General features: G+C 36.4%; 1 protein-coding gene across 1 annotated transcript in view; it reads right to left on the bottom strand.

Annotated features, from left to right (window-relative positions):
* The window catches only part of epas1b (endothelial PAS domain protein 1b), a 132,434-nt gene that overhangs the window by 38,147 nt on the left and 82,549 nt on the right, over positions 1–11,738 (bottom strand). Inside the window, exons 5-7 of the mRNA XM_037973431.1 lie at positions 10,481–10,599; positions 9,851–10,053; positions 1,719–1,825 (exon numbers count right to left, since the gene is read on the bottom strand). Of these exons, the coding sequence (XP_037829359.1) occupies positions 1,719–1,825; positions 9,851–10,053; positions 10,481–10,599 (429 nt within the window). The remainder of the gene's footprint in view (positions 1–1,718; positions 1,826–9,850; positions 10,054–10,480; positions 10,600–11,738) is intronic.

The following is an 11,738-nucleotide window of genomic DNA, read 5'->3' as shown; positions in this document are numbered from 1 at the left end:
GATAGTTACCAGGGCTTGCTCAGGGAGGTTTCTGTGGTCATCTCGTAGGGAGATCAGCCACTGTGCATTACTGTTGTGGGATGCCTCCCTTTCCCATATACCTCTCCAGTATTGTTCGGTCTCCAGCCTTGGTGGGTCTGTTCTGTTGTTGTTACCCTGCCATTGAGAGTACAATGTATTACCTTGATTTTAGCCTCTAACCGTCTTTTCCATGGTGGGTATCGAATCTCATGGTTGCTCTTATAGCCAAGCATCTCCAGGATCACTGATGCTGAGTTGTACATCAGCTCATTGGTTTCCGTTATGGTGGTGGTAGGAATTGTTCTCAATGCTGCATTCACATCTTCAATGAGACTTTCTGATGGCACTTCGCTCAGTCGGGGTTGTCTACTGCCCATTCGGGCTACGATTGTTTTGTTCAGCTTAGATGGTTCGTTCAATTAGCAGCCCTCTCCATTAAACCATTACTATAAAGGCTTAACATCTTTCTTTGGACTGGTAAATTCTTCTGCATATTTTAAAATTGTGTAAGTTTGTGGTACACAAGCATTCAGCTTTTTTTTTTTATTCAAAGAATTGTCTGCTTAGAACCACAAGAAAGTTTAGACTTGTACCCGACCAAGAGCAAGTCATCAGATATTTTTTTCTTTTTGAACATAAACTGTTAATTTTTTTTTTTAAATGTGGAAATTTTTTTCTAATACTGCCAATTGTGTAAAACTGGGTTTTCTGGCCTTCCATCTTAGTGTAGCAGATAAGTAAAAATACGCTTCAGTTAGTGATGCAAGCACTAAATTTTGCACCAGTGCTTACTATAACCCTCTCTTCTAAAAAGACACACAATTTCAAGATGGCCACCACTTTCACTGATTTCTGATGCTTTGAGTATATAACAGAAGAAAACAATACATTTATCTTTACATTGATATTGTTTAATAGGTAGTAAAGTTGTTCCAAATGATTACCAGAATTTCTGCTACAATGTGTGCTATTTTTACAAAAATGGCTGCAGTGAAAACATTGTTTGATATTTCAGCAACTAAGCAAGTTTATGATAGAAGATTTTATGTTATGCCTGTGCATTTGAGCCCAGAGAATATGTTTCCGGTATAATCAATTACACATTGAAGAAGACCACAATGCTACTGAAGAACATCAAAAGACTTTTGGAATATGACACAGAAGTGTCACATGTATATTCAAGTACTGTTGCAATGGTTTTTTCAAACATTTTTGTAAATTATTTATTTGTATATGCAGAGGGCTTGGACCTCTGTCATAAATGCTTGCAGTTCTAGTTAGATTTGACTCTGGATCTGTTTTAAACTAAATTTGGACATCTTGTTTTTCTTGTACAGCACCCTGCTATAACTTTTGTTGGACTATATAAATAAACTGAATTGGTGCTTAGTAAATGAACTGAATTGAGTTACTATTTATTATGCTTTCTGAAAAAACCCAGATCTCAAGACAGAAGACATTTAAAATGCAGTTATCTTCAAATAAGGCATTAAGCTCCAAAAATGAAATGACAATTTAATGTTTTTCTAAAAACATAGGCAGGCTAAGTTGTGCTTTATATGTGTTTCATACGAGCAGTATCTGTTTCAGTACCCCATGCACTGTTGTAAGTGTGTGAATCTGACAATGAATGTCAGAACTGCAAGAAATTACTTTGTTTGGATTCCTGTCAATGAGTTTGTACATGTGGGACTTACAGTTATGATGGTTCTTTGTGACACTGTCAGAGTCCAGGGCGTGGTAGAAGTCATAGACTGAACGACCCAACAGGTCCTCAGGGGCATAACCCATCAGTTCTGTCACTCTGAAACACAAAGTTTATCAGGTTATTAATCTGAACTGTCTGAACTTTAATCTTCCCTTCTCACATGCAACGTACAAAAAGGCAAATTCTGCATTTTACATTAAACTTCAAAAACAAATCAAACAGAGTGGTGGATAGGCCTTTAGAAACAAGAACTATTTACATTCTCAGCTTTAATTTGTCCTGTTTTTGTGAGAATACTAAATCTCATTCAGTCTTCTGTCATTATGGGTTCATCTTGTTAACAAGGACTTTGTTAAAGGCTTTGTATTGCCACACTGAAACTCCAGTTTTCTTTTATTTCTTGCCAGCTCTTATTAAATGTGTAAATAGGCCAGAGTTATAGGTGTGTTGGTGTTTTTGAACATTATTGAGTTTTAAAGCAAAATTTACTTTAGACAGTAAAATATTCTGAGTTGTTTATTCATTATTTCATGTTGTTTAGTTTAAATTCTGCTGTAAAAGAATAGTGAATGTGCACAAGAAGAAGAGGCTCTTCCGAAATAAGAACATGAAACAGAAAATGACCCTCAGAGCCAAAAAAAGAAAAAAAAAAACCTGCATCTATTCTCAATTTAAATCATTCACCTCAGATTTTTTAAATTATTTAAAATTATAACTAAAACTTTAAACAGTTCAAATAAAACTAAAGACACAAAACAAGAGTTACTCAGCCCCAAATAAAAAATTGAGAACATAAACTGGCCCATCAAAATGCAGAAAAAAAAAATCATTAAGTTTAACCTAACATGACAATTTTATTAGATTCCGGACAAAATTTGTCAGTCTGGCCAAGTCACAGTTTTACTGAGGGAATAAGATTTAATCAGATTGTAGACAAAATCAAGAATGTGACTTATAGCTATTTTTTTCTTTTTCCTTTCTTTTTTTTTTTTTTTTACAAAACTGAATTTGTGGTTTTCTTCAACACAGCAAGTATATCTCCTGCCACCATGAGATTGTAGTTTAATTGCCTGTGTGTGTGTCTTTGTTTGTCTGTCTGTGGATAAAATATCTCATTAAGACCAGACAGATTTTAATAAAAATAATCTTCTAATCTACAAGTGTTTGACTTTTGGCATTGAATCGATTCAAGATGGCCGTCACAGCTAACTGACTTTAGCAAACACAAAAATGGCCATGTATCAGTTAATTTAACAGATACTGAGCTATGATTTGGTGTTAGTTGAGAGTCATCGCTAACACTTTGTCCAAGCACTAATGGATCATTTAAAACTTTGGCATGCAAGGCAGCAGACAATATGCATTCCTTCAAGGAATGCTGGTATGACTCGCTAAAGTTATTTGGAAAATCTTAAGTTTCTTCGATACGTTTAACTTTACTTTGATTTGAGCAACAAAGGTTTTGGGTAAAGGGTTTTAAAAGAAACACCTGTTGTGTGCACTCCATAAACTTGACTGCACAACAATATAAAAAAAACCTTCCCTAAATTCCTCAGGATCGTAGGATGACACATGTAAAGACAGGTTATGTGATCTGTATCGGCAGTTTTATGTCTGGTGATGTGGACTTTCATCCTGGGATTACATAACACTGACAGCTGCAGGCCTTGAAGGGAAGGAATGTAAAATGAATGACTGAACCAAAGAAGAGGCACATTGTAATTGGAAATCCAATTGTGTTACCAAAGAAAAAGAAATTTAGGAGAGGAAAATCTGAAAAAAGTAAAATAAATTCAAGAATTAACAACACACAATATAGTTGAGAAATATCTTTTTCTATTTTCCTTTTCATTGCTTCATGAAGACAGATGTATTTTGTTTTGTTTAGGGTTGTGTTTACACTACTTCTGACATTTTTTAAACTAGTATTTTTATTTTCTTTATCCCTACTATTTTAATATAAGAATATACAAGAGTGCAGGCCTGGAGGTCAATGTTGGAAAGACAAAAGTCCTGGCACAATTCTACTCTGCACTGTACAAACCAAGGTCAGAGTCTAAAAAGCTGCTGATTCTAACCATCTTCTATGGGTCTGAGAACTTGACCCTGTATTCAAAGAAAAATCAGGTCCCTGGAGAGGTTTTACCAGCAAATGTTGTGAACAATCCTGGGAACCAGCTTAAAAGAATGCATCACAAACAACCATGTTCTAACTAGCCTCCCATGCGTGGAGGCATTCATTGCCAGGATTCAGCTGTGCTTCCTTGGTCATTTACGTCACAGGGCAGATTCATCCCTCCCATAACAGACCCTGTATGGTAAGCTGGTTCATGGCTCCAGACTGCCAGGCGGACCCAAAAGACGGTTGATAAACCAACTTCAACAGCTTCTCAAAAAGCTCAGAATTCCTGTAGTCAACTGGAAGGATCTAGCAACAGACTGTTCATCCTGGCGTAGCTCAATTGAAGAGGGTGTCCAAAAACTGGAATCACGCCATTTTCTAGCTGTAGAAACAAAGCAGCAAAAAAGACATCAACATCTTCTGCTACTCTGTCCAACCCCGACTCTTCAATGCCCAATCTGCCCATGAATCATATCACTCATATCTTGGCCTCAACAAGCACCAGCAAGCTCAAAGATAGAGGGCTCAGCTAACCCAAGAAAATAACTTAAATAAGGACATCTTCAATTATGAAGTCATGCTTGATGATGATGATACATATTTTTTTGTCCCTACTGTTTTGATAAAAATGCTAAAAAAAACCAAACAAAAACATGCTAATGCACTAGGTGGAGGGAAGATCCACAACAAGGGCATATCAAACTTCAAAGAAAGAGCACTTTTGGCTTAGCTAAATGTTCTCCCAGACAGTTTGGACATATGCCAAATTAGCTGCTTTGTCTTTGTTTCTCAAAAATTGTATTTTGCATCCACAAAGATCTATCAAAAAAAAGTAGCATTACTTGAAGGTGTACATATTGCCCACCATCTTTCATGTTAAAGTTTTAAACAAAGATGTCTGAGATGATCCTCCACACTATTTTTTAGCTTAATATCTGAAAAAATGACAAAGTTATAGCCATTTCTGTGCTTGCTTAAGTTGATCAGCTGTGGCAACCATCTTGAATCATGTTGACTCCAGAGGTTAATCAGCTGCAGATCTACATTCTGTCCAGTTGTTAAAAAAAATTAGCTAAAAGACAAACAAACACAAGGGGGTTTACTACAAACAACATGGCAAAGACAAAAAAATTTGATGACAAAGTGAAGCAGTGTGAGAAAAAAAAACGAGTCAAACAGAGATAAAATTACAATGTTTTGAGTTGATTTAAGTTTGTTGTATACTTCACAAGAGTTGAGAAAATTGTTTTTTTGCGCAAGGTGGTAAGAACAAAGTTTGATCTGATCAGTACAGAGAAATCCTCAGTGGGAATGTCAACATTTCTGAGAATAATCTTCTTGCTTCTTGTGGGGCATGCAGCAACCTTTAAATGGTAAAAATTTCTTCTAACTTTTCCTATCGAAAAAGCTTAGTTAGTCTGTATACCTCACTGAAAATGTAGAAGTCCAGCGTGCATGCTTTAACTAAAGACTAACACTTATTCCTGAAGAATTTTGTAGTGTGCATAGACGTGTCTCACTAGCTTGATCTTTGTTTAAAACTTTGGCATGCAAGGCCACAGGCAACATTAATTCCTTCAAGGTATGCTAGGCCTTTAATCACCTTTACCAAGGAGGTTATGTTTTTGGTAGTCTTTGTTTGTTTGTTTGTCTGCAAGATCGCATAAAAAATAATAATGAACAGATTTAGATGAAATTTTCAGAAAACATTGGGGTTGTCACAAAAACACCTATTAATTACATTTTGATGGCGATCCATGTCAGGATCCAGATTGCACTTTCTTTTATTGACGCAATGGCCTTGGCGGAGGTTTGCGCTCTAGTTTCACATGGTAATACTTCTAATAAAACAAATATGCGTTTTTTAATCTATACAAAAACAGAAAATTGAGTAGTTAAACTATATTACCAAAAGTATTCACTCACCCATCCAAATGATTGAATTTAGGTGCTCCAATCACTTCCATGGCCACAGGTGTATAAAATCATGCACCTGAGCATGCAGACTGCTTTGTAAAAGAATGAGTCACTCTTAAGAGCTCTGAATTCCAGCATGATACTGCGCGATAGGTCTAGTCCTGAAATTTCCTTGCTACTAAATATTCCACAGTCAACTGTTAGTGGTATTATAACAAAGTGGAAATGATTTGGAATGACAGCAACTCAGACTCAAAGTGGTAGGCCATGTAAAATTACAGAGTGGGCTCAACGGATGCTAAAGTGCATTGTGCACAGAGGTCACCCACATTCTTTTGAGTCAGTAGCTACAGCCCTCCAAATTCATGGCTGAATAGCTGCATCCTTCATCACCAAGAGGAATGCCAAGTGTAAGATGAAGTGGTATAAAGCAAGCCAGAGTGACAAATCATGCTTTTTTTGTCTGGCAATCTGAGTCTGAGTTTGGTGGTTACCAGGTGAACGGTACTTGTCTGACTGTATTATCCCAAGTGTAAAGTTTGGTGAAGGGGGGGATTATGGTGTGGGGTTGTTTTTCAGGAGTTGGGCTTGGCTGCCTAGTTCCAGTGAAAGGCATAACAAGACATTTTGGACAATTTCATGCTCCCAACTTTATGGGAACAGTTTGGGGAAGGCGATATGTGAGTACAGTCCATTTACTCCTTCCTGTTCCAATATGACTGCACACCAGTGCACAAAGCAAAGTCCATAATGATATGGATGAGTAAGTTTGGTCTGGAAGAACTTGACTGGCATGCGCAGAGTCATGACCTCAACCCGATAGAACACCTACGGGATGAATTTGAGTAGAGCCAAGCCAGACCTTCTCGTCCAACTCCTAATCTTTGTGGACAGCCTTTCCAGAAGAGTTGAAGTTATTATAGATCTAAGATTGTAATAAACCCTATGGATTAAAAATGGGATGTCACTTAAGTTCATATGAGTGAAGGAAGACGAGCAAATACTTTTGGCAATTCAGTGTATAACATTCAAAAGAACTGACAAAGCTTTGTGGATTATAATTTTGCATCTTTATCACTATTTCTAAACCATACCTGTTGTTAACACATTGTAATCGAATTCACTGATTATTGGTCATCAATCTAATAGGAAATGATAAGTCAATAAGCTTTTTTCTATTAATAACATGGTATTATGCAAGATATAATGAATGGTCTGTACTAGTAACCGTTTAAAATAATTTTGCCAAATGCTTTGTGATGTGTTTCCCATTCACACACAGCTGACATGCAAAGTGCTGAAACATGATGTTGTGTGAAGACTTAAATAAAACTTTTAAAACAGTTTGGACAGCTTTTCACATTAAAACATTTTTTTTTAGAAATGCCAGATTTTTTAAAAAAAAGTGAATTAGTAAACACAAACATATTTCCATACTTATCCAGACTTGTGAAATGCTAAAAACAATTTTAAAACATTTCCTAAAATTTCAAGACTGTAACCTGCAAGTAATTAATTGAATGAGCAGATCAACTCTGTGCTGGTCTAGTTATTCCAGTAGTTGGGTCATGTTTTTGAATATAAATAGCACATTTTCAGATTTTCAGAAAATATTTCTCAAGACTTCCACATAAAAGTTGATAGCAATTTTGGTAAAAGAAATATTTCCTGGCATTATTAACTAACTTTAATTTAAATTATATGACATTTTAGTGACCTTTGTTTAAAGGTTCAGAATGCTTTTTTTGTTGACCTAAACAAAATTCTCATCAGAGCAGGTTTTATGGCTTTAAATCTCATTGTAACATTTATTTTTGTAGAAAAAAATAAAAAGTTTACAGATTTACTGTAATATTATATGTATTGTGTTATATTATAGTGCATGTTACAGCACAATGTTAAATTTGACAATAATAAATGTAGGAGTTTATCAGGAATTTAATATATATATAAATCCTGATGGGGTTTAACGAAATACTAATCCATGTTTTGCATATAAAGAAAACCTCAGTCTGTTATAAACCCCTCTAGTTGTGAAAACTGAGGATTTTGGACTTGTTGCCACTTGTTGGAAACAGATTTCTTTCCTTTCCCTTTTTTTCTCCACTACCTCCATTTCTTTGTTTTCCCTTTTGCAACCTCTGATGCTGCCAGAAGCAAGCTAAAGAAGCTTTCTGTTCCTTCCTAATGAGCCCAAGTCCCTGCAGGGCCAGCAGGGTAACCCACCAAGAGAAAACAAATTTATGGAACTGTAGAAAAGATTTAAGCAGCTATTACACCACACAGAAAAAGAAAACATAAATGAAAGCAGGTCCTTGTTTGTGCAAATGCACACTTTTCTTCTGAAAGAAACCTTTGTTCCACATGAGCACTTTGATAAGATTACAGGTCTGCGTGCACTCTGCTTTTGCAATTCAGTGTGTTGCACAAATATAGTCATGAAAACATAACTGGTTCTAGGGCTTTAAGATAGCTGATATTCAATTCATGCAAAGATGGTGAAACTACATAAAAATGACAGAAGCAGAGGAAAATAAGAATGGTTTAATTTTTTAATATATCAACACAATTACGTGTAAACAAACACTTAACAACCCCTGACAATGTCCTGACAATTTCTTATTACGGTTATAATGTTTCATCTCTGGCTTATAGTTTAAAGTATTGTCTCTGTCAAACCAAACTGATCAGTCCATACAGTGCAATACCTGAGAACTAACTTTCCTTGTGTGAGTGTTGCTATAATGCTTGTATTTTAATTGGCAGTAGTCCTAAGAATGAAGCTAGATCTTGCTAAACTCCATTGAACTTTGATGAAAGTAATTCAAGTAAATTAAATCCTACAAGTCACTTCTGCAAAAAGGTTTTTTTGATTTCACGCATTTAAAAATGTTTGTTATTCTGTAATAAATGCTTGAAAGGTAATGTGATATGGAATATGTTTTGATGAGATTACTTTGTCTGTTTTTAGTCTGGTGCTTGTATAAATTATATTGTGATAGAAGATTCAACAAAATCTGTTGTTTTCCTTAAATTATCAGCTTTTTACTATTTGGCATTTTATAATATTTTAAATACGATTGTACTGAATTTAACGAGACAGAACTGAAGTTTTGTCATTTAAATCTTGATCTGTTTTGTAACAAACTGAATTGCATGATTTGGACTTGCTGCTTTGTGAGATGACTGTTGTGAACTGGCGCTGCATATATAAACTAATTTGAATTGTTTGCACTAACACGTATATATTAGTACTGGGAAATTCAAGAAAATCTAAATTAGTTTTCATGAAACTCATAAAAAGTTATTAGATGCTCATTATTTTAAAGACAAAACTGAATATTATCAGAGTTGTTGAGTCACAGTATTTTAATGCCAAAGTATAATTCTGCATTAAACACAAGTAAACCAGCAGCTTACCTTCATGAGAATGTCTCACTGCCATTGACATAAACAACAAACCAAAAGTTTAACAGATCATTTCAGGCATGTCAATGGTTTGTAATTTCTTTTGGGTGTCTATAAAACAAATTTTTAAGCTTTATGGTTGGAAATATTTTTTCCTACTGAAATTGCTTCACCTTTCACCTCTAAACAAAACAATCTGTTTTAGGTTGTTTTCTTTTAGGCCTTGTACACTTTAAATGCTAAAGGATGAAGGTGGATGAAAGATGGATGGCAAGCTGACCACTAGGCCAGGAAATAAATTACTTAAGTCAAAAAGCACTCTATTTTGTAAACAGGTAAAAAAAAAAGTAGTACAGTCCTTGTTTTGATTTTTCTCAAATCATTACAAAAACTCAATAATTTAGTTCAAGTTGTTTTATATTTGTACAAAGAAGTCATAGGCTGAATTAAGATGGCCCAAAAGTTCCTCCTGACCCTTGGGCCTTATTTTACTGTGTGTTTTAGATGCCCAAAAACTTAATAACACACAAAAGAAAGAAAAATATTCAGAAGCAAATTATGAACACTTCAAGCTGAACAAGAAATAACTAAATCATTTTAAAATGGCTTTAGATTTTATTGTTGTGAGATGTTTATGACCTCCAGTTCAACTGACACACACAAAAGCTTCTTACTTTTCATCACAGTAGGTGAATTTCATATCCATGCTGTGTCTGCTCAGGAAGGTCCTGCTGTCTAATGGTGCATTAATGTTGGATGGGTGTGAAATGGGCTCGCACATCAGGACAGCGCAGGTAAGTGGAGGCTCTTTGTAGCCGCACATAACTCGTGAGGTGCAGCCGTCATACATCTTCAAGTGGCCTGTGCAGTGCAGCACCTGGAGGATGTTGCAAGAACAGAAATATAACTTTTTGTTGTTAGGTTTTGCATACAGCATTTATTTTTATGAAGTGTATTTTATGTTTATGTTTTACTTTGGGTTGTTTACTTCCTTGGATACACATCAAGATATTTTGCATCGAAAAATCTTTCTGCCTTCTTTGTTATGCCTTTTATCATTGTTTCCCTATTTAAATAACTTTACTTCCCAGACTTTTACAATAAATCTTAAACATTACTTTTATTTAATTATATCTAAATGATAAACTATCTGGCATTTTTGGGTTTAACAAAATGTCTAGCTATTATTTACCATGCAGAGCTTATAAAAACTGCATTTAAGCATGGTGAAGGGGCTAAAAACGGGCTGGTGATCAAACCACTGGTCTTTGGGTCAACTCAATGATATTTATGTAAGATGTTACCTTCCAGCTGGCTGACTTGAGGTTGACGGTGCGGCCTCTGTTGGTCACTGTGCACTTCATCCTCATGAAGAAGTCTCGCTCTGTGAGCAGGTCTTTGCCTTTTTTTTGGAAGGTGCTTCCTGGAAAACACAAACTTAGTCATGCAGCGCAGCAATCACAGACAACAGTCTGAATGAAAATATAGTAAAAGTGTACTGAGGAACACAATAATTAAATGGTAATTAAATTACTTGAATGTGGTCATTTTTATAGCAATAAATACAAAGTCAAAGTGCCTTTTATTGGCGTCATACTGTTAAAAACATCTATTCATCCATCCATCCATCCATCACCTGCTTCTCCTTCGGGGTCACAGGGAGCTGGTGCCCATCTCCAGCAGTCACTGTGCCAGAGGCAGGGTACACCCTGAACAGGTCACAAGTCCATAACAGTGCAAAATAGAGACACACAACCATTTACTCTCACTCACACCTTGGGGCAGTTTAGAGTTACCAATTAGCCTAACATGCATGTTTTTGGTTTATGGAAGGAAATCGGAGTATCTGGAATAAACCCACTCATGCACGGGAAGAACATGCAAACTCCAAACAGAAAGACCCTAGGCCAGGAGGCAATCCTGCTTGGAGGCGACAGCTCTAACTACTGCCCAGCCGTGCCACCCCTGATAAAAATAATACAACAAAATTTTTAAATGCTCTAGTTAATTAAATATGTAAGTAAAAACAACTATAAAATCAATAATACATAGAGGAGAACAAAATAAACATTGTTAAACTTGGATCCCATCTCTCCTCTGCCATCACAATCAACATTGGCTCTTCATTTAAAGCCTTGAAGTGCTGCTGTTGAAAAAAAAACTGATTTAATCTGGTGGTCCAGGTTTTCATTGCTCCCAGAAGGCAGCCCCTCCGGGGGAATCCCAAAGCATTCCCAGGCCAGCCGAGAAACATAGTCCCTCCAGCGTGTCTGCAATGCGGACCAAGCTCTGACACCGGTCATATACGGTCCTAACAGCCCGTATCAAAGGGCCCGGTACCCCATACTCCCGGAGCACCCCCACAGGATTCCCCGAGGGACACGGTCGAACGTCTTCTCCAAGTCCACAAAACACATGTAGACTGGTTGAGCGAACTCCCATGTAACCAACACAACCCTACAACATCCAGAGTCCTAAGTAACTCCGGGCGAATCTCATCCACCCCCGGAGCCCTGCCACCGAGGAGCTTTTTAACCACCTCAGTGACCTCAGCACCGGAGA

The sequence above is a fragment of the Kryptolebias marmoratus genome, linkage group LG22 (assembly GCF_001649575.2).
Source record: "Kryptolebias marmoratus isolate JLee-2015 linkage group LG22, ASM164957v2, whole genome shotgun sequence".
NCBI lineage: Eukaryota > Metazoa > Chordata > Actinopteri > Cyprinodontiformes > Rivulidae > Kryptolebias > Kryptolebias marmoratus.
The sequence above is the reverse complement of the archived record's forward strand: the minus strand, read 5'-3'. Positions and strand labels throughout refer to the sequence as shown.